Raw genomic sequence first — 25,070 nt, forward strand, 5'->3', positions numbered from 1 at the left:
ACTTTTGATCTGAGGTCTTCCATCTGGAGAATGGAGATCTTAGAGTTTTCAGTCCTGGGGAGGCTGAGAGGATACAAAAACTCCGTGTGCGTGAATTTTGGTCCCCAGAACCCGATATGGAGGTTCTTTTTCCTGGCCACGGTTTTAGGGAGAACCCGCCACTTTACCCGGGAGTGGTGGTGTTGGTCACAGCTGTGAATTTGTTTGGTACCAAAGGAAGTGGCACTTGTGGGCGTGGAGTGTCCCTTGTGTCCCCGACATTAGATGGGGAGGTCTAATGTTCCGAGGGTGACTCGGTCGAGGGCTAGGTTGGGACCCAGAAATAAAATACCAATTTGTGTGCTAATCTACCATGGGAACCTACTTGACCTCGGGGTTTTTACCCGTTTGGTGTATCCGCGGGCGATGGAAATTTAAAAGAGAAATTTTAAAGTTGTATGCATTAAATAAGGTCATGCATATGGAAAGAAAACTCAAATGTAAATGTATGATAATAAGGAAGTCATGCATTTTCTTCTTTGCACTATGTCATGCATCAATTGAAATGATCTCTAGTTCATGAGATGGTAAATGTATGCAATTCATTTCTTAAAAGCATGTTGAAATGTTTTATTTTTGCTATGTATTACTGTCTTACTGTCCTTTAGCCGTGAGTATGAAAAATCTGTTACACTTATGCATGATTGGATGTTGCATGTTGGTTGTATCGGCACTCACTCAAACCAACATATGAAATCTTACTCATGATCTTTGTCTCACTGTGCTCAGAATTTTGTTCTGACCCTTCTACTTCATTGGTTTTACAGGAAATGGAGAGCAGTGAGAGATGAGCTGTTCACTATGGATGGACGAGGTTCACATTTTGAGTTGGATAGTTCGGCAGTGGCACAGGGATTTTATGTTTGTTTTTGACTTCATGGTTCTTTTCAATTCTTGTACTCTTTGATTGTATGAAGAATGGTAATAACAATTTACTTTGGTTCATAAATAAATGGTTGGTGTTGCTACTCATTGATGATGATTGTCAGTACTTTGTGATGATTGGGATATTCAATGAAAAGTGGAACTGTGAGGACCCCAGATCCTTGGGAAGGTTTCTATAAAAAAAAAAATCTTGCATTTTTGAAAGGGAAGAAGTTGGGGTCGTTACAGCACGTGTCATTCGTGTAGACCATTGTGAGTTTGAATATGCATGAATCGTCATTCATCACATGATTAATATTATTGAAAATAAACTATATGCAATGCAGCCCTAATCTAAGCAGAAAAAGTAAATTCTTGTTCTAAATTTATAATTTACATCAATAATTGAATTGAAATAAAGCAATAAAGAAGAATCTAATCTCGAACCTCCCTGTAAAACTAGCAAACTTGTTAGTGAAAATATGTCGGTTTTTCGGGATTTATCTAACAATATTTGAAATTGAGGGATTTACCTGGATATAAGCATTTTTCTATGCTTTCCTGAAATAAACATAATAAAGGATAAGGCAGAATTGAATAAATAATAAAAATAAACAACTTTGAAATTCAAAATTTTGAGAAAAATGGCCAAAATACCTTTGAAAAATGGCCTTTATTGCAAAACAGAGTTTAAAACAAGGTTTCTCAGAAAATATTTTTGTAATTTGCTTAATCCGAGGATCAAATGAATTCAAAACAACACAAAATCAGATGGTGGGCACCCTAATATGATTATGAACATGATCAAACCCTACAAATATGAAACCTTTCATGAAAAAATCGAAATATTGGAAAAATATTGATTTTTTGCTCGTGTTTTAGTTGAATCAGGACTCCGCGGGCATCCTGTTTTCATGATTTAACTAAATAATGCATCAAATGAATTCTAAAATTCCTAAAAATTGAAATCAACACTTCTAATAACCCTAAAATTAAAATGCAATAAAAAAATATAATTTTTGGTATTATTTAAATATGAAAATTAAATAAAGAAAGAAAATATGCAATTTTGCCCGCGGGCACGTACCTGTCACAGTGTCAGACCTGAATCGAGTATCAAACAGTAATGAAAAACTGTAAAATTTCACATGGAGAAACTACACAAATGAATAAAAAATATCTCTTTTTACATATCAGAAAAAGCATCTACGGTTAGAGAGATACGATTCTGGTAAGTTGTACCTGATTCCGGCTTATACATAACGATGTGAAACAGATAAATCCGATTTCGGGTGTAGGAAAATATAGCAAACAGTCATCAAAATTTATAAAATTTTACAGAAACATACTAGAGATTCTGACGAAAACAACCCCTTTTACGGATCATCGATCTGATCTCTAGTTAGGGAGAAATCGTTCTAGCAAGTTGGCTTTGATTCTAAACACCGTTGACAGTTGCAGAAATACAGATCCGATTCTTGACAAAAATAAAATAGCAATCCACCATAGAAATTTATAAAAATTTTACAGAACTAAAGATTCAGACGGAAATAACCCTTTTTACAGATCGTCGATCGTATCTCGGACAATGGAGATATGACCTCAGAAAGGTACTCTTGAATTTTCATAGTGTTTTCCTAACTCAGAAAACAGGTTCCGACTTTGATTTTTGAACCCAGGGTTACAAACCTCTAAAAATCCCGATTTTTTTATTGAAAACCGGACACATGCATGATTTCACCATGAAAAATTCAAATTTTACTGATAAAAAAACGCACATGAAATAACGTCGTTCCTGCGTGACCAGAATCAAGATACGTATATTATCGATAAAACATATGAAATACCCTAATCTAGGCATGAAAAACCATAAAAAAACTTGTGAACAGTACATGGATCATGATTTAATATTTAAATAACTGAAATAAACATAATCATAATGAAATAAAAAAATTTGGGGATACACGGTTGGAAATTTGATTTAGCCTTTTGAAAGAGAGATTTGATCCCTCATCTTTTCTTTGGTATAAACGTAAAGAGCAATAATCTAAGCTATTTCAATGGATCAAAAACGTGGAGATCACTCTAATACAGCATTAGATCACTTTCTTGAATTTATTTCATGGTTCTTGAACTAATAGCATGCTTAAATCTCATACCAAAGGGGGCGACAATGGCTAAAATTTTAAATAAATCATTAAAAAACTATAAAATAATGGAAGAAACCTTACCTTCGGGCTGCAACAATGGAGAAGCTTTGGGAGGAGAGAAAGGTTGCTAGAGGGGAGAGAGGGAGCAAGAAGGAGAAGAGGAAGGATAATGAGGGTCGACCCCCCTAGAGCCCCTTTTATAAAAAATCTCAACTCTTAATTAAAGAGTTGGATTTTTTTGAAACTTGGCTTAATTGATTAAGATAACTCACATGGGGGGGGGCGATTTTTCTTGAAGTATTCTAACCTAACAAGGCACTAACAAATAACCCTAATTGAATCCTAGTTGAATTGAAGCAATCTCAAATGTGGCGCCACCTCCTATGGGCCTACATTTGGTTTTTAAAACTTTTAATTAGAAGTTAAAAATAAGGTTTAAAACACTAAAGCGAAAATGGACTTTTAAAAATCAATTTTGACTCTTTCAAAATTCTAACCTGAGTAAAACACTGACTAAATCTAAACTAACCTAAACACTTTCAAATGTAGCACCACCTGGTGTGGGCCCCACTTGTTTTTCAAAAAATGATTTTGAAAATAAAGGTTTTCAACAGAAGTAAAAAACGAAAGATGAGTTTGAAATTGAAAGTTTTAGATCAACTAGAGTCCTAAACGAGTTGAAACTCTCTCAAATGTGGCGCCGATTGTGGGGGTCCCACATTTGAGTTTTTTAAAGGGTTAGAACAAAGGTTAAAAAGAGTTTTTAAAGCAGACGAAGATAAAGGCAAATGATAAAATCGAGAAAATTAGAGTCCTAAACCAACTAAAACTCCAGACTAAAGTCCTAAACCGACTAAAACTCTGAAATTTTGGGTTTTGAAAGACAAACGAAGAGGTTTTGAAAGATCTTCTCAAAAATTAGTAAAAATAAACAAAAAGACAAAATCAGGGTTAGAGTCCTAATCAACTGAAACTATAAAATAGAGTCTTAAATCAACTGGAACTCTAAGAATTGGATCTGTTTTCGAAAAATAAGTAAAATAAAAGTAAAAAAATGAAATCAGAGTAGAGTTCTGAACTGACTGAAACTCCGGGGCAGAGTCCTAAAATTTTAAAACTGTAAAATAAAGTCCTAGAATTTTGAAATTTAATTCTTTTGAAAGATAAATGAAGAAGTTTTTGAAAGATTTTCTCAAAAATGAAGTCAGGGTTAGAGTCTCAATCCAACTGAAACTCTGAAACAGAGTCCTGGTCCAACTAAAACTCTAAAATTTTGATTTCTTTTGAAAGATTTTCTTGAAAACAGGTAAAAATAGAAATGAAAGGTAGAGTTCTAATCTGACTGAAACTCCGGGATAGTCTGTAATATCTATGAATTTTAAGGTTTTGGGCCCGGGATCTGTTACCCAGATCCAAAAGAAATATAGATATGGGTATTAAAAATATATATGTAATAACAATATTTAATAAATAAATAAATAAATAAATTTTTAAGAGAATAATATTAGTATAAAAACTAATTATTTGGGGTTGGATCCGTGGTTGGACCCAAATGGATCCAACATGTGGATCTAGAATCCGTTACGGATCCGCGTTCATTGTGAATCTAGCACTAAAGGGCCAACCCGGATCCGCGCTAAAGGTGGATCCAGCGGCATTACGTGTCACGGGGCTCGGACCCGACACCTTTTTGTTTTAAAGGGGCTCGATTACAAGAATAGGGCGCGATTCTTGCAGAGCATTAAGAAGGGAAGGGGAGGGGTTACAGAGGAGAGAGAAGGTGGGGTTCAGTTCGACAAAGGGAGAAGGAAGGTGAGGTCTCACCCTCTCACTTCTCATCTCTCTCTCTCTCTCTCTCTCTCTCTCTCTCTCATTGTCGCCTGTAAATGGCGCACGGTGCTCAAAACACCCCAACAAGGAAGCCTCCTGCGATTCAGATGACGAGATCTGCCTCTCCAACGTCGGACTTACCGGCGACAGAGATCAAGAACAGGTTGTTGTCACCGAAATCCGACCTTCCTTCGGGAGACTCACCTTACGTCAAGGCAAAGCAAGTACACTTGATAGATAAAGATTTGAGCAGGGCGATCCCCTTGTTTTGGAGTGCAATCAATGCCAGGGATCATGTGGGTAGAACACTTAAAGACATGGTTGTGGTGATGAAACAACTGAACCGAGTGGAAGAGGGGATCGAAGCAAGCAAATCCTTTCGTCATCTTTGTTCACCAGAAGCTCAGGATTTTCTAGATGATCTCCTCTGATCGCCGGAAACAGGTAAAATTTTTGCACTTTTCTTGTTTGGTGTTGATTGTATCTTGTGTGTGTTGTGGGTCGGTCAAGAAAGCACACCTATTGCATGCTCAGTCGTTCTTGATAGGGTTCTTGGCTGCCAGGAAGCAAAAGACAGTAGATGATTTGGGAGTTTCATATTCTAGAGTATGATAAACCTAGATTTGGAGAAAGGGTTCGATTCTTGGTGTTGGGAGACCAGAATCGGGGTTTTCTGTGGTGATGACAGCGATTTGGGGGTTTTTTGTGGTAGAGTCGGATTTGCTCTGTGTAGTATCGGGTAACTCAGGGTTTTAGGGGAAATTCTGATTACCCTGAAATCCCATTGGTTTGGCTGTAAGAAACCCTCAGATCGATCATCTAATTTGGGGATTTCTGGTATTGAATAAAGAAACCCCAGATTTTTTTTTTTTTTGGGGGGGGGGGGGGAGGGGGGAGTCCAATGTTGATATTGGATAACCCCCAAATCTAAGGAGACAGTAAGCTTGTCTCTCTTGTACAAGTTGATAGGCTTTCATTTTAGTGATTGCTTATTCCTTTCCATCACGTGAAAGCATGTTGTGCTTCATTTTCTACAGCCTTGAGACCTATCGACTGTCACATTACATTGTGATTATTCAGGCAATTGTTATTTTTATTTTGCTTCTTGCTTTGAAGTTTGCAAATTCCTAGCATTTATTTGGTTATTTGAATTATTGATCAGGACAACATTAAAATACCTCTTTCAGTTACAATCTTAATTAGTCATGAGTGGTTTATTTTGGATCTTTTTTTTTATGGCATGCTAAGCCTATATTAGCTGAATTGTGGAATTGTGTTCTCATGGGGTCAGGGTTTCCACTTGTGCATGTCCGTGTGTTGGGTGACTTTGATATTCGTAAAAATTATAGGAGGGGTGTTATTTTGGTGCATTTTGGTTTTTCCAAATATTGACAAAGTAATTGGTGTGACATTTAATGAGCCGGATCATGCAAAACTTCATATGGATGTATCTTTCTTCTCAGTTGAACATAAATGTGGCTTTGGTTCCTTGGTTGCGCTTGCATTCCAAAAACATGTCAGTCGCATTATTGTTAATTCGATCTTTTAAATCAATTTAGTTATGCAAATCGGGTGTCAAAAGGGTTGTGACAATGGCTGGGAAACTGCCCATTTTCTTTGATGATAAGTACATATTAAACTGCATAAAATCTGACATTCGAAGTGCATACTTTTTGGACGGCTCTGAATAAGCGACACATGTGCTCATGTTAAAATGCCTATTGAGTTGCTTATTCTCTAATGATTAATTTCATGCTAAGGTGCATAATTTGTCTTCTAGCAATCAATGGCCTAGCACACTATATATTTTTAAAAAAATTAGCAAATGGCAACAACGGCAACATAGCACTAGGAGAGGGTGCTTGGGAAATCTTGCCTAATGGGCAATATGGGTTGAATACCCGATGCGGGTACTTGGGTGGTTAACTTGTGCGCACTGACAATAAAACTGATAGAAAACTTAAAACTTAAATGTCGTAGGCCTGACTGGTTTAAAAGTATCGGGGCATCGGTGATTGTGCTGTAGAATTGGTAACATGTGAGATATTTGATTTTTATTAATATTTTATTGCTTTGGTATAGGTGCATACATGATATGAATGTGTGCAGCCTTGAAATTCAATTCCTAGGTCCGAGTTATGTTCATGTGGGTGGATGTTAACTTATGTTATGAATGAAAAGTTTCATGTGCCTATATTTATGGGACATGTTTGATTATCGTGCATTTATGAATCAGTTTCAAGTACATGAGCATACATGAAATCGATGTGTGTTTGGCATGTACAATCATGCATAAATGTTCTCATGTACTTATGAATTATGGATGAATGCATGTGTGTTAAGTGATTACATAAAAGCACTTGCACATGGATGGTGAAGACATGCATATGATTATAGTAACTCATGCACATTGTTAAATTGTTTGAATGGATGTGCATTTGAAGGCATGTTGACCTCATTGCATAAATTGCAAGTTATGATTTTTGCATACAATGCATCGATGGTATAAATGAATCATCACAGGCCTGGAGAGCCTCGAGCTTGGGTTTGCTCTTTCTGTAATTGTTTAATTGCATCGCAATAATCATATTTATACTATAGTTTTAATTGTGCTATTCTATTGTTGCCACGGGTGGTAGACCGTGAAGAGCTGTGCATGTTGAATTTACGAGCTTATGGTTGCATGTTGATTTGCAAGCCTATGTTATTAACTTTGCATGTTGATTTGCAAATGTGATTGTATTAAACTATTCGATGTATTTCCACGGGCTGGAGTCTCGTGATGGTTTCGTAGGGGTAGATGCGAGCCTTTGCCTTGTTTTTGCATGTGGAAGTGCAAAACTCAATAATTAGCTCTTAATAAAAAGATAATGAATAAGAACAGTGTAATATACGTTCTGGGATATCTCATCTGGAGAATAAGGATCTTAGAGTTCCTGTCTTGGGGAAACTATGAGGATATAAAAACTCCGTGTACTGCAATTTTGTCCCCTGAACCCGATATTGAGGTTCCTTCTCCTGGTCACGGTTTTAGGGAGAGTCTGTCACTTTACATGGGGGTGGTGTGTTGGTCATAGTTGTAGTTGTTTTGGTACCAAGGAAGCGGCACTTGTGGGTGTGGGGTGTCCTTGGTGTCCTCGACATTAGATGTGGAAGTCTAATGTTCTGAAGGTGATTCAATCGAGGGCTAAGTTTGGAACCCAGTAATAAATTACAAATTGTGTGTTAAGCTACCTGGGAACCTAACTTGACCTCGGGGATTATACCCGTGTGGTGTATCCGCGGGCAACGGTAATTAAAAAGAGGACTTTAAATTGTATGCATTTAATAGGGCATGCTTATGGAAAAATGAAGACCTTAAGGAAAGATAATAAAAGATTCATGCATTGCACATAAATCGTGCATATTCATGTTATGCATTAGAACATGCATATGTTATCTGTTCCCTTAATTGTTATATGTTTGGTGGATGCATGATGTTCAACTTCTAATGCATGTTAAATGCCCTGTTCTACTTGAACTACAATGCATGGTATTGATTTATGTCCTTTTGGGCATAATGGATGTACCATGTGGTATAAATGCTTACCTGAATTATGTAATTGTCATAATTGTATTCCTCTGAATCATTGTGTGAATTCATATCTATGGTTATGAGATATTTAAATGATGTTATTGATGTTATCTGTCAGTTAGCTTCTGATAAATTGTTGACTGTCATAGCATAGACCATTACTTGTTTTTGGTATGTGCTGAACAGCATACTTGACACCCATATCACATACTAGATTCATGATATACCACATTAAAAGTTACAGATTTCTTACTTAAACAATTGTAGTCTAATTCCTATAAATTTTCAGGTGAAGAGTAGAAGTTATGAGCGACTGCGGGATGAGGCTTCGATCGAGATTTTGGATTTACTGTTTCAGGGATAGTGTGAGAAACTCTGATGTTATTATTTATTGATATTAAAATAAATGTTTTGGTTTTGCTCCACATGTAATGTTCTGGAATGCATAACCCTATGGGATGACTTGTTTCCGTTGTATTGAAGAAAAAAAATCCTCAAAATTTGCGTTAAGATTTCGGGAAGTTACATAGTCATAGTATGACTAAACATCTAAAATTTTGGTTAAAATGAAAGAAATGGGCAAGAGGTAAGGCTACCTATGATTTAAAACCAAAATGAAATTTTGAAAAGGTTAAAAAGGTAAAAACAAAGTCCTAATCTGACTAAAACTCTACAACAACAACAACTACGCCTTCATCCCAAAACAATTGGGGTCGACGATATGAACCAACAAAGAAAATCATTCTGGGTCTTCCACATGAATCCTTTTCCTCCATTCATTTCTATCCAATGCCATGTCTTCGGTGAGGTTCAAAGCATTCATATCATTTCCTATCACCTTCATCCATGTCTTCCTAGGCCTACCCCGACCTCTTTTAACTAATATATTTTCCCATTTCTCCATCCTTCTAACTGGAGCATCATTAGGCCTCCGTCGAATATGTTTAAACCACCGTAAATAATTCTCTCTCATCTTATTTTCAATGGGTGCAACGCCTACCTTCTTACGTATCTCCTCGTTCCGAATCTTATTTTTTTTTGTATTTCCACACATCCATCTCAGCATACGCATCTCAGCTACAGTAATTTTTTGAATATGATGTCTCTTGGCAGCCCAACATTCCGTACTATATAGTAAAGCGGGCCTAATAGTCGTCCTATAAAACTTTCCCTTCAACCGCAATGGCATTCTACGATCGCACAACACTCCAGTTGCACTCTTCCATTTCATCCACCCAACCTTTATCCTATGATTTACATCTCTATCAATTTCTCCATACTTTTGAATGATAGATCCCAAATATTTGAAACAATCATCCACCGGTATTTCTTGCTCACCAAGCTTCACTACACTCTCATCACTACTTCGTTGCTTACTAAATTGACATTCCATGTATTTTGTCTTATTCTTACTCAACTTAAAATCTCTTGCTTCCAATGTCTGTCTCCATAATTCTAACTTAGCATTAACCCCAGCTCTAGACTCATCAATGAAAACAATATCATCAGCAAACAACATACACCACGGCACATTTTCTTGAATTGATCTCGTAATCACATTCATCACTATAGCAAATAGGAAAGGGCTTAAAGCAGATCCTTGATGTAACCCAACCGTTATAGGAAAATTGGTTGTCACCCCTCCACAAGTGCGGACATTGGTTATTACTCCTTCATACATATCTTTAATTATACTAATGTACTTGAGAAAAACACCTTTCTTCATCATTGGCCACCGGAGAACGTCCCTAGGTACTCTATCGTAAGCCTTCTCCAAATCAATAAAAACCATATGCAAATCTTTGTTCCTCTCTCTATTTCTCTCAATAAGTTGTCTAAGAAGATGTATAGCTTTCATAGTTGATCTTTCAGGCATAAAACCAAATTGATTCTTCGATATCATGACAATCTTCCTCAACCTAGACTCAATCACCCTCTCCCAAAGTTTCATAGTATGACTCATGAGTTTTATACCACGATAGTTTGTGCAATCTGACTAAAACTCTGAAATAACTAAAATTTGAAAAGTGAAGGAAGTGACCCAGAAGTGGCACCACCTAGATGGGTCCCATCCAAGAATTGAAATCAGTTAAAAATTGAGTTTAAAACGAATCCAGATCGCTTTCTAAGGAAAATATTTTGAAATAAAGGAATGTAAGATCCTGGGGTTAACAAATGGCAAAATGTCGATTTAAAACCCAAGTATTTGAAATTTACTTCGAAAGAGGGTTTTAAAACTCGAATCCGGATTGAAGATTTTGAAAAACAAGAGTGCTGGATCTCGAAAATGACATGTAATGCAATGAAATGCAATGAAATGATATGAAATGATATGAAATGATACGAAATGATATAAATTATATGAAATAAGATGCAAAATGCAAACCCTGGATGAGGGATTTGAAGTCCCAGACCCCTAGCAGAGACAAGGAACTGAACATTCCTGTCTGAGGATGGAAATTGATAATTGGATTCAGATCCGACACTGGATCCAATCCAAATGTGAAATGGGTCTCAGATATATCTAAAATTTTTAAGAAAAGAACTGATCTGAGCTCCGATTATTGGTTGTACCAGCTGGGGGAGTGATAAAGATGAAGTTTAGGACAAGATGACCGAGAAATAATTTTGCCCCTGTAGGGCATAGAGTGACACTGAAAACGGGGTTTAACTGGTTTAAATCGGATCCTAGGGTTTCTAAACTCAGAAGAACTAAAAAGATACTGACTCAAACAAATTCACCGATTGAATAATTGAGAAATAGTATAATTCTCAGAGAAATGGTGAGAAATGCACACTGGAGTGAAATGGACAAAGGGACTGCATTGTGTTTGAGCTAGAATGAAGGTCAGAAATACTGAGGTGAACTAAATTTGAAGCTCAAACACTAGCTCAACTGACTGGACTCAGCTCAATTTCAGTTGAAATGAGCTGAAATGGGCTAAAATGGACTCATAAACTGTGAAAAATGGAATTGAACTAGAACCGAGCCACTTGAACTCCTGGTGAACTCAGGTTAGACTCAGGGGGATAGGGTCGACTGAGATTAACTAACTCGGAGATAATTGGCCACAATTCGAGCTAGAATTGAGCTCATTTCTGAGGAAATGAACCAATTTTAGCCGAAATGGTGAGAAATGAATAGGGTTCACTCATCGTGAGCTCAGGTGAGCTAGAAATGACTGACATTCTAACTGTTTTGAACTTGAAATGAGCTTGACTGGATCTAATTGTCAAGGATATAAAGTTACCTAGGGGTAAAATGGTAAATTTTCTGACAAAATGAGGGTGAAATGACACCTAAACTTGGATCGACCTAGGGGTAGACTCCTAAGGGGACTGGCATCTGCTGAAAAGGGGTATATGAGAATGAATGAGAAAATTTTGGAGTGTTTACAGTAGGGTTCTAGCAGTTTTCATGATATGTCTATGTTTTCTTCTTGCCAACCTATTTTGTTAAGGAGTTTTAGGGCAGGATCTTTGATGACAAATTCAATTTTGCTTTAAATAATTTTGAAAATCATTTAACATATATTCTCCACCCGAATCAGATCTTAGAATGAAAATATCTCTTTGAAATTGAATTTTTATCATCATGTGAAATTCTTTAAAGAAAGAGAAAACATTTGGCTTGAAGTTAAGGAAGTAGACTGAGGCATATCTAGTAAAATCATCAATGAATACAACATAATATGAATAACCACCCTTTGATATGATCGAAGAAGATCTCATACATTCGAGTGCACCAACCCAAAAAGTCTGTTTTGAAACAAAAGTTCTGTTTGGAAAAGGAATAGATTGCATTTTTCTAAGGATACAATATTTACAAGCAATACCGTTTTTATTCCAAAAAGTTTTCGTAAATGGAAAAAGATACATCTTTGAAAAACTTGGATGTCCAAGTCTTTTATTCCAAGTTTCTATATCCTTTTCTTAGACATAATTACAAAATGACTTAGATGGAAGGGACAAAAAATTTGTGTAGTAAATATCTCCTCCTCTTTAGCCTTGCTCAATCAGCTTCTCGGACCGGAGATCCTGCATAGAGCAATCCTTAGATGAGAAGGAGAATTCAATTCCATTGAAATTTTGAGAAACCGAAAAAAGATTTAGGTTAAGTTTAAAAACTCTAATTTTTTGAATAAAAAATTTTGTGAGGTTTTAGAATCCAAGGTTCCAATACTTTTAATTTTTAAAGAGATCTCATCGGCAATAGAAACATTAGATAAATTTGAGTTAGTGCATATATCGGAAAGAGTATTCTCATGAGGAGTCATATAAAAGGAGGCCCCTGAATCAAAAATCCAAGAATACATACCTAGAGATGAAGAAGAATAAGCAATAGCAGTGTTCCAACTTCCAACCCGCCATGGCTGACCCGGTTGGAATCATCAGGTGTCGCACGGTGCTTCCAGATAAGCTCGTGACATGCGGCACCCAATCTAGATGAAGATTTGAGAATTTGTTGAAGTACTTCCGTTAGTTGAGAAATAATATCTTTAAGATTTCCTCCACTTTTGCTTGCATCTTCCTTCTTAGGTGTTTTTAAGCTTTGGACAAGTTGGTTTAATATGACCTGACTCATTACTAAAGTGGCAAATAATCTTTTTACCATCTCCATTATTATTTTTTCAAAAAAAGTGAGGCTTGTAGGTCTTTACATTGTCGTCGGGCCTAGACACCGCGAACACTTCATCTGCCCCTCCTAACATACCAAGGCAAGTTTCTTCTTGGCAAATTTTGGCAACAGCATCTTCAAGAGGTAATGGAGAAGATCTACAGAGAAGAGAGGATCATACTTGTTCATACTCGAGGTGTAGACCATGCAAAAATTGGAAAAAGTGTTTTTATCTATTTGTTAACGCTTAATTTCACATATTCGGTAGCAACTCATTTGGGTTCAAAAAGTGTTAACTCATCCCATAGAGGAGATAAGGCACTAAAGTAATCTCAGACACTCATGTCTCCTTGCTTGGTGGTTCTAGCATTTTCTTACAAAAAGTATTGTCTTGCAAAATCTTTTTGTGTATACATGTCTTTCATGACCAAGCATCATTTGCCTTTCTAAATTTGGCAATGTTGACACATATTTTAATATCAATGTTGTTCATAAACCATGCAAGAATCTTTGCATGGTTACTCTCCTAATCTTCTACTTTGGATTTATAGTCATGAATGGCTTTAGCACGATTATCTCCTTCGAGAACTTTTTCTTGATCTCTTTTAAGCTTTGTGAGTTTGAGTTGAGGCTCGGGAACTGTGCCCATCATATAATCCCAAATCTTTTTTTCTCTTGAGATTGTTTTCCATAGCGATGGCCCACATCGTGTAGTTTGTACCATTAAGTTTGAAGGAAAGATCTATCTTAGCATCATGCTCCATATTGAAGATAAGAAAAGAGAGAGAGAGAGAGAGAGAGAGAGAGAGAGAGAAGAAGCAAAGGCACGTTCACCACAATCTTCACGAGCACCCGACCCCGTGATCACTACAAATAACTGGTTCCAAAGTCCTTCAGCTTTAATATTGCTGACGTCGACTCCCATAGAAACGCTAAAACAAAAGATTTTATTCATATTAGGGTTAATCTCTTCTTAAATAGAGATTAACCGTGAGCACCAAATTACAAAAAGACCCACACAAAATAGACAATAATACGATAAGCCCAAAAGACCCTTATAAACACGTCTCAACACTCTCCCTCAAGCTGGAGCATAGATATCAATCATGCTCAGCTTGTCACAACAATGGGAGAAACTAGGCCTCGCAAGGGCCTTGGTAAAGACATCAGCAACTTGATCTTCGGAAGATACATGATCTGTGCAAATATAACCAGCCTGGATCAAGTCACGTACATAGTGACAGTCAACTTCAATATGTTTAGTCCTTTCATGAAAAACTGGGTTGTTGGCAATATATGTAGCAGCCCTATTGTCACACACCATCACTATAGGTAGGGATACGTTCACCTGAAGTTCGGTCAAAACTGATTTTACCCACATGATCTCAGCTGTGGTTTGAGCCATAGCTCGGTATTCCGATTCAGCACTCGACCTGGCTACAACAGTTTGTTTCTTACTCCTCCGAGTAATGAGATTTCCTCCCACAAAAACACAAAATCCAGCTGGTGACTTTCTATCTTCAATAGACCCCGCATAATCTGCGTCAGTGTAAGCAACAACGTCCAAGGAGGAATTTTGTTTAAACAACAGTCATTTACCAGGAGATGACTTTAAGTACCTGAGAACCATCATAGCTGCATCCCAGTGAACTTTGGTAGGTTTATCCATGAATTGACTGATTTTACTCATGGCTAATGAAATGTCAGGTCTAGTAACAGTCACATATCACAACTTACCCACCAAGGATCTAAAACTGTCACTATCCACATATTCAGACTTCTCATCGGACATATGAGTTTTGGGATCCATCGGAATGCTAATTGGCTTCGCTCCTAGCATTCCAGTCTCTTTTAATAAATTCAAAACATACTTTCTTTGCGACAAAACTAAGCCCTCTTTGTTTCTTGCCACCTCGATACCCAGAAAATATCAAAGGAGACCAATATCTTTAGTAACAAAATGTTTCTGAAGATGATCCTTTGTTGCATAAATATCTTGGGCACTGCTTCCTGTCAATATGATGTTATCGACATATACCACCATAACAACAATTTCAGCACTAGTTTTCTTGATAAACAAGGAGTGGTCGGAGGCTGATCTGACAAAGCCAAAAACCAACATTACCTCAAATAATTTATGAAACCATGCCCGAGGGCTCTGCTTCAGGCCATAAATAGCCTTCTTCAACCTGCACACCTTCTGAGACTCTCCTTGAACCTCAAAGCCTGAGGGTTGTTGCATATAGACTGTTTCGTGCAAATCCCCATACAAAAAGGCATTCTTGACATCCAACTGAAACAAAGGTCATCCATAATGCACAACAACAGAAAGAACGAGACGAATAGTGCCAAGTCGAGCAACTGGGAAAAAAGTTTCAAAGAAGTCAACACCATAAGTTTGAGTATAGCCTTTTGCAACCAATCGGGCTTTGTACCGTTCAATTGACCCATCTGAGTTATATTTAATGGTATATACCCATTTGCAGCCAACAATATCTGCATCAGCAGGAGGATCAACCAAGTCCCAAGTGCCCCGAGAGCAAAAGGGAACCATCTCATCCCGCATAACCTGCATCCATTTAGGGTCGAATAGAGCTTGACTGTGATGGAGCGGAACAGAGGAGGCAGACAGAGCTGAAATAAAATTCTCCATAGATGCCCCAAGATTAACTTCTGAAATAAACTGAGAAATGGGATGAAAGGGTGCATTGTCTCTTTCCCTTGCGCAGGGCAATAGGAAGATCATCATCAAGAACAGAAACTTCAGTATGCTCAGGGATACTTACCTCAGAAGAAGGGGATAATAGGGGCATGGAGGTAGGTGGTAATCTGTGAGTGTATACTATCGGAGGGTCTCGATAGCGAGACACACCAGAGAATGGAGCCAAGGACTGTGGAGGAAACGACTCTAACGGAAAAGGAGGAATCGACAAAGGAAGGATGTCGCCATGGTTCTACTGGAACTTTGGAGTAGTACTCGAAAAATATGGAATAGACTCAAAGAAGGTAACGCCCGCACTGACATACTCTTTATGGGATATAGGGTCATAACAACGATATTTTTTTTTATTCTTAGGATACCCAAGGAAAATACATTTAATAGACTGCGAAGCAAGTTTATCTCGATTAGGACCCAGCTTATGCACAAAACACACACATCCAAAAACTTTAGGGGGGATAGGAAAAAGAGAAACCTCTGGATGAAGAATTTGAATTGGGATTTGGTCTTCTACAGAACTTGAAGGCATGCAATTTATGAGAAAGTCGGCAATCAAAACCGCATCGCCCCAGTATGATGCAGGTATATTGGATTGAATCATTAGGCATCGAGCAACATTAAGGATTTGTCTATGTTTCCTCTCAGCCACCTCATTTTGTTGGGATGTATGGGGACATGTAAATTGAGGTTGAATCCCATTAGCAGAATAGAATTGAAGTAAGTCTTTGGATTTGAACTCAAGAGCATTATCAGTGCGAACAATTTTAACACACACGTCAAATTGAGTCTTTATTTCAGCAATTAAAGATTTAAGAATAACAGGGACTTGAGACCAATCTTTTAACAGGAACACCCACGATAACCTTGAGAAATCATCAACAATAACCAAATAATGACACTGAGACCTACTAGAAATCCTACTTGGGCCCCATACATCGACATGAAGAAGATCAAACAATCTTTGACTCGACGGACTCTGACTAGAGGGAAAAGAGCTTCGGCAATGTTTTCCCAATTGACATGTTTCACGTTGAAAAGAAATTGAAGGAGGTATATGAGGAATGACACGACGAAGTTTTGGCACTGGAAGGTGACCCAGACGATGATGCCACAGCAAACGACTTGAGAATGATGTAACAACAGAATAGATCAAACCCACTGGTTGATGTAGATAATACACACCACCTTCTTCATAGCCGCCACCAATCCTCTTCTCCGTTAGCAAGTCATGAAAAGTGCAACACATAGGATCAAAAATCACCCTACAATTCAGCTCTTTTGTCATTCGACTGGCAGATAATAAATTCTGTGAAAAAGAAGGAGCATGAAGAATATTTGACAATTGAAGAGTAGGGGAAATAGACATGTTTCCCTGCCCTACAATTGGGGAGGAACTGCCATCAGCAAGAACTACCCTTTTATGATCAGACAGGTTTTAAACTTAAAAAATTACACGAATTCCCACACAAGTGTCTAGATGCTCCTGAATCAATGATTCACCTACCACCTTGGCCAGATAGGCCATCGCCTGCCGAGCACGCAACCTCAGCGACAGGAGAATTCGAAGTAGATGGGCGTAAAGCTAGAAGCTCGTCATATTCAGCCCTGCTAAGAGTTACAGAATCATTGAAATAATCTGCATTTGATTTGACCACTTGAGCCAAGGGAGCAGCTTTGGTCGTTGAAGAAGGAGGCCTGACATGTTTGTCAAAGCATCTATCTTCTAAACGACCATATCGGCCACAAAAGAAGCATTGCAACTTGCCTCTGCCTCCAGTACCACGACCTCTTCCTCTGAAATTTGTAACAGTTCTTCGACCATGACCAAATGAAACAGATAAACCAGAGGATTGGGCTTCCGACTGAGAATTAGGAAGAGACATAGCCAGCCTGCTCAGGTGATTATATGCATCAGCAAGAGTAGGAATGTTTGTTCCTGTCAACATCTGGACTTTAGTCACCGAGTACTCTGAAGATAGTCTAGTAAGAAAGCGAGCCACCATGGTCTGCTCCTGGTGAAACTTTTGTTTGTTGCAGCACAAAGGTTTATGCACATTTAGCCTCTCAAACGCAGTCTTAATGGATGCGTAGTATTGAGCCAAAGTTTGATCCCCTTGCTGGAGTTAATATATTTCTTGTTCTACCTGAAGAATACGACTCACATTAGTTTTGTGTAAGTATGTATCCCTCAAGTTATCCCACATCTGCTTGGCTGAAGAATAATATATGAGACCATCAGCAATATGCGGCTACACACTGTTCATAATCCAGGACATAACGATATCGTTGTCCTCTTCCCACGTTGCATATATTCCAGATTTTTCTAGTTGTTCAGACTCCAACAAAATATGCTTCCTGCAATGACCTGAGACGGACATCATAAATGTTCGCAACCATCTTGCATAGTTGGTCTCATCTAATTTTACTGACGTTCCATACGAAAAGGGATTTGCGAAGGCTTTATAGTCTGTCAAAGTGTCTGTTTTCTGCTCCCCTTTTTGTGAATCAGCCATTACGACCAATAGTTATAAAAATCACAGCAGTCAAGTGACCTTCACACAATCTGATATTCAGACTTTAGATCAGATGCACTAATAAAGCTTGATAGAATAGATTGGGCAGTCACAATTTTCAGTCCAAACAATTCTCAAAAAAAAACTCATCCACAACACCGACCTACCTGTCCACACGACTTGATCCAACACCTGACGTGATCTTAGATTTCAGATCAGCCAAAAAAAAACTCGACTGTTACTCGATCTAGGGCAACCTTCACTTTTTTTCGACATCAACACCAATGGTCAGACCTAATCCAGATTTTTGTCACGACACCATACCTGTTTTAATGGTGTTGCAGCTGACAGAAACCTAGCATCAGGTCTGACCCTTCTGTAACCGACGTCATGCTCCCAAAGGAAGCAGATCTAATCGATGATGAAGAAGCTAAGGCACCTACCAGATCTGCCGCTGTTGCTGAAGAAGGAGATGAGATGACGTCAATATGCCTCAGGCGAGAAGGACCTCACCATGCTCTGATACCATGTTGACGTTGACTCCCATAGAGATGCTAAAACAAAAGATCTTATTCATATTAGGGTTAATCTCTTCTTAAATAGAGATTAACCGTGAGCACCAAATTACAAAAAGACCCACACAAAATAGACAATAATACGAAAACCACAAAAGACCCTTATAAACATGTCTCAACAGATACCATGTAATAAAACAAGCAAAAAGCAAAAATACAATAAGCACAAGCACAAATACAAGTCCACTAAGGGACAATACAAAGGCACTAAGGCACTACACAAGCACAAAGTGCATACAAGGGCTTCAAAGAGCCAAAAGAAAAACACAAAGAGTTTAAAATAATATAAATCTTTTTAGACAACATATGCTTAGGAAAAACATAATACAAAGGAGGGGGGAAACCCCTATATATACAGCGAAATTGGCCTTGGGGCGCTCCCAATGCTATATTTATAGTCATTGGGAGCTATCCCAATGACTATGGTCAAAAGACCATAAAGCCCTTACACAAAATGAAAAAGACACAAAAATAAATACCGTAAAAAAACTGTGCAGTCCCTAGTGTACAGTCGCTATTACATGAGTGAAATAGCCAAAATGCCCTTGGGGGGGAATACATATTACATTAATATATATATATATATATATATATATATATATATATATATATATATATATATCCTTAAGACCCTTACACGAGTTACATGGAGTTCCAAAAATAGGTGGGGCATCTCTGGGGTGGATCTCACCGAGTCTTCATGCTCCAGAAATAGGAGGGGCATCCCATGGGTGGGTCCCACAAGGACTTCACTCCCAGAATTAGGAGGTGGTGCCCCCTGGGTGGGCGCCGCAAGTTCTAGTAGGGTCTTCAAAATTTGGATCTGCATTATCAACATACCTCTTTTGTCCTTTAATTCTTCATTCACGACTCAACCCTAAACAATTGGATTTGACCAATTTCTTGGTTTGGGGGAAAAAAGAAATCCCTCCTTCACTCAAGACTATAACCCTATGGGCCTTAGTAATGGGTTTGAACTGTGCCTGTTGAAGTATTTGTTTTTCAATTAGCAATGCAGTATGAGAAAGCGAGAACTCGTGCAATCACTGTCTCATATCCTAAATACGCCAACTACCATATGCAAGATCGGTGTATATTACTTGATTTGTATCACAGAGGGTTCTTTTATGTGCTCTTTCCAACTATACCACATTGAGCTAAGGAATTAATTGGACAAGAAGTATGCGCAAGTGTCCAGCTCCTGCCTCATGCATCTCGAGTCCTCTTTGCAGGGAAGCACGCATGGGATATCAGAGATTTTTTTTAGTAAAGATTGTGTGATTTCCAATCAACTAGTTAATCACCCTGGGCCTAATGAGGACTTTATGAACATAATGCTTAATAGTCTTGGATAAAAATACCGACTTAATGTGCTTAGTGTGCTCGAGAAACATATGCTTGGGTAGCAATATAGGCATCACTCTTATCATCACAGATGAGCAAAGTGAGGGCAGATACGAGAATTTCCACACAAACCAACTAAATACAATGGCAGTATAAAATCAACACTCTGCAATCAGCTTCAATGGCAGTGTAAAATCAACACTCTGTACTCAACCTCGGAGAAAGAAAGGAATCAAAATTATCATTTCTTTGTACCAACATGATAAGAGCAAATATCTAAGCAAGCATGTTGTTTTTTTCCATTACGTGATTAGATCCAATTTCCCAATCGAAGCAAACAGCAGCAGCAGCAACAACAATGGAGAATACGACTGCAAAAACAGCATTAGAGCGAAGACGGTGGAGGAGATACCTCACCTAACTTAGCCTCGATCACCGACGGAGGAGGGAGATGGTCAATCGTTCTCCTCGCCGTCGGGTTCGATAGCGGGCACGCGGTACATGCTCGAACGCCGAGGCTGAAGAAGACGATCGCTGACGCTGCCAGCCGAAGCAACTGCGGTTTAGTCTCCGGTTGCGGTCTCTCAGAACAGTTGGGGATCAGAGCGGCGCGGAGGAGGAGCGGCGAGCGACGGAGGGCGACTTCCCGCCGATCGGTGGGGCGAAGAGGGAGATGGTCGGAACGGTCCGACAGCCGGCGGAGAGGCAGAGCGGACGGGCTTAGTATGGCCGCCGAGAGGACCGCCATTTTTTGGAACGGTCGGGTTCGGGAAGCCAAGAAGCGGAAGGGAAGCAAGCATCCATCCCTGGACGCTTATCCACCGTTAAATGGGGACAGAATCACTAGACAGTCAGAAGACGGACCCCACTAATCGATTCTCAGCTACAGCTGTTATCACCAAAACCTGATAATGAATCCAACCCGAGCCCTTTACAAATCACCTCGATTTTTTGTCTTACCGGACGCAATGTGAGTCGGGCTCGGCCCAATGTGTAAAATCGCTTTATCGGCCCGCCCACATCGCCGGGCCTACAAGATAAAGAAAGAAAAAAGGTTTACTGTTTGTTCTGTAACAAGTGTACTACGTCTAATGTTTTTCTGACTGGACAAGAAATTGTGTTCCTTATGTCCAGCATTTTATGAGGATAACTTGGAAGAATTCTGGTAATGGATTGGATAACTTCATTTTGGATGGTAAGACTAGATCTGCCCCATTATATGAGTATGTTAACATGTTTATTGTAGATTTTAACTCCAGATATGGCTCGCGGATTGGATCTTAAAAATCAACAAATCTTTAAAATTTAGGTAACCTGAGAAAGAAATAAGAATTGATATATATATATATATACTTTAATTGGTGTCATATTAAATCTAATTATGAAAATTTATCAAAAAATTATGGATTTTAGCATTGAATATGGATCTCAAACTGGATTCAAGTACCAAAAAATATTTAAATTTTGGGTAAATTGAGAAAAATAAGACTCTTTATATAAAAATACAAAAGACATGAATAAATCATAAAGCCTTAAAATGCAAGAAAATAAATTATAAATAAACCATAAAACCCTAAAATACAAAAAAAAATAAACTAAAAACTAAATAAACTATAAAATTAAATATATAAATCCCTAAATCAAAACTTAATCAAATAAAAAAAACTAACCTAATGCAAGAAAATCTCTAATCAAATTAACTATAAGGAGCCCTAATTGAAGAATTTTGATTCAAATCTCTAATCAAAGAATAACAAAAAAAAAAACTCTAATCAAATCAAATATCAAAATCCCTAATTAAAGATTTTAAATTCAAAGTCCTAATCAAGGAAGATCAAAGAAAAAAACATAATCAAAATAATTATCAAAATACCTAATTAAAGATATTTTATTCAAAACCTTAATCAATGAAAATCAAAGAAAAAAAACATTGATCAGATAAAATCAAAGATAAAAGGCACTAATTAAATCAATGAAAAAAACTAATCGAACTAAATTTAAAAATAATTAAATAAGTAAATTTGATTCAATGTTCTAGTAAAAAAAAATTGTATTCATTTCCTAATTAGAGAAGAAGAAGGGAAAGGAAAGAGAGAGAGGGTTCCCCCATCTTGTTAATAGCATAACAAGGGGTGGAACAATGAATCACCATTCCACGAACGCGGCAAGCATGTGTCTACAATTTGATTTTAGTGATGTCTTGTGTGTCCATGTTATCCCTCACGATGCACGAGAAACGTGATTGTTTGTCTAATATTGGACGAAATAGTAGAATAAAACAAACAAAACACATGCTCTATTTGTTCTGTAACAAATGTACTTCATCCAAAATTTATTTTGACTCCACAAGAAGTTGTGTTCCTTGTGTCTGGTGATTGATTTACGTTGTGCAGACAACTTGGACACACATGGATAATGGGTTTGATAACTTAGTTTTAGATTGTACGACCTGATCTGATATGATCTGCTCATATGAGTGTTTTGACATGTTTATTATATGTTTTAGCCTTGAACATGCTTTGATGTGCTCTTTTATTCATTCCAAAATGAATTTGCTCATATATGATTTCATTCATTTGGTCAAAATTAACTTTCTCACACATTCATATATATATATATATTCATTCATTCTAAAATGAATATGCTCATACAATCATTCATTCAGTCAAAATGAACATGTTCATTTCATTCATTCCCAAAATAAACATATTCATATATGCATTCATTCATTCTCAAAATGAACTTGCTCATGTAATCATGCATTCATTCATTTCAAAATGAATTTTCTCATGCATAGATTCATTCATTCCAAAATGAACCTAATTATTCATTCATTCATTTTATTCATTCCAAAATGAACTTGATCATTTATTCATTCAATCATTCATTCCAAAATATACCTACTCATGTATTCATTTATGCATTCACAATCAAATATACGAGAGAGTATCATAATATGCAAGCAAGTATGGAGTCAAATAATCAGAAGCAAAATGAAGTCATATAGCATGTCAACCACCCACCTAGCCCAAAAAGTGTAGATCACCCTAGCACAAAAATGCATCAAAATATTAGAAAAATAAATAAAAAACCAAGAAGAGTAGCATGACAAGAGAAATGCAACATTCCTTCAAACATCTTTTAGTCACTTTTGCTATGCTCACCTTTTCCTTGTCATGTACACGTGTGATTAGCTATCAGCTTCTTCAAAGCCAGTGAATGATTCAGTGCTCTAATATATTTGTATAAATGTGGTTGACATGCCTCGCAAGAGTCATAAATGTCTCTATCCCTCTTCTCAAATATAATGTAATATCTATGGCAAAACATTATTGTCTCTGCACTTGAAGACAATAATATAAGTTAAATGTGTAATGTTATCAATTAAGCATACATAAATATAAATTTTATTAAAACACTTTTACTAATCATGCAATTGCAATCATCAAACACATGTAACAAGGAATAAATTCATTAAATATAATTATTATGCGACCAATCATTCAACATTTGAGTTGTTATTGCAATTCTCGAATCCTTGTTGTTACCATGATTAACTAGTTATCTTGCATTTTTCTCTTAAGAATGAGGTTGAAGTATGATATGAATATCATTTTCAAATCTGAATTATTTGTCATATGAGTTCTTTTCTATTATAAAATTATGTAATATGCATGTTGCATGAATAATTTCAACATAAGTGGGTATTGATAGTGTACTCGACACTTTAAAATTATAAATCAAGTTTTGATAAAACCAAAAACATGTTTTATTTTTGTTCACAATAAGGAGTGTCTATAGTTGTATAGCTCTTATGGTTTGTTATTTGGTTTTTCTCTAGGTGTATTAAATTTTGACAAGTGATAACAATACCCTTTATGTAGAGTTATAAACTCAACAATGTTTGGATAACCTTCATTTGTGAAACAATATTTGCCTACATGCATACATTTGATTTAGCATAGCAAAAATTCCACCACGACAAAGACATTTGATGACAACCACCATTTTTTATTTCAAAACCTCATTTGCTCTCTCCTTGATATGTGTATAGGAATATTGTTTTATCTATAACCCTCAAACAATTCTATCATAAACATAGTATAAATGCAAGTTATTACACACATAAATAGGCATATATACATATAATATATGTCTATGTGTGTCGTAAACCCTAATATAAGTTTTGAAGATGCAAGATTACCTTCAAACATGGGTAAAATCTTGACTCTTCTATAATTTTTGTTGGGGTATCATTACTACGTCAACCCATGAATCAATGTCCAATGCTAAGTATTAAAATACTTACTAATTGATTGTCCTATGTGTTGGAGCACATATTTCACTGTTATATTTTGCTTATTGTGACACAATATTTATAAATCTTGCAACTCATTTTTCAACCCCTTACATTACGGGCATCATGCAATAATCCACTATTACGGTGTATCTTGTATAATAACATATATGTTTTTTTTGTGTAAAAGATCTAAATTATTTCATTGGTGACCAAGCACAAAATCATGACCCCTATGTATGAAATCATGAACGATTGCCCTATTTGCCCTTCACATACTATGTATGGATATAATCATCACCACCATAAGTAAAAAAAAAATCTTCTTAAAGAGTCATTATATTTATGCATACACAAATATAAGCATGCAATAAACATGAATAAAATGCACAAGTAAAAAGTATATATCAAGCTATAAGAATATGCATATATCTATCAATATTATGATACAAAACTACAATAAGTATTGAATATTTAACACAATGATAACATTAAACAACCACAATAAACATGAATTAAGTACACTAAAGAAGAATGATATATATAA

General features: G+C 37.0%; 1 protein-coding gene across 2 annotated transcripts in view; it reads right to left on the minus strand.

Moving 5' to 3' along the window:
* The window catches only part of LOC149822510 (putrescine-binding periplasmic protein-like protein), a 175,184-nt gene extending 153,704 nt beyond the window's left edge, over nt 1–21,480 (minus strand). For both annotated transcript variants that reach the window (XM_089981598.1, XM_089981597.1), the window contains exon 1: nt 20,644–21,480. In XM_089981598.1, the coding sequence (XP_089837724.1) occupies nt 20,644–20,974 (331 nt within the window). In that variant the 5' untranslated portion in view covers nt 20,975–21,480. The remainder of the gene's footprint in view (nt 1–20,643) is intronic.
* Between the last annotated feature and the right edge of the window lie 3,590 nt (nt 21,481–25,070).

The sequence above is a fragment of the Nuphar pumila genome, chromosome 11 (genome assembly GCF_984573655.1).
Source record: "Nuphar pumila chromosome 11, dmNupPumi1.hap1.1, whole genome shotgun sequence".
Lineage (NCBI taxonomy): Eukaryota > Viridiplantae > Streptophyta > Magnoliopsida > Nymphaeales > Nymphaeaceae > Nuphar > Nuphar pumila.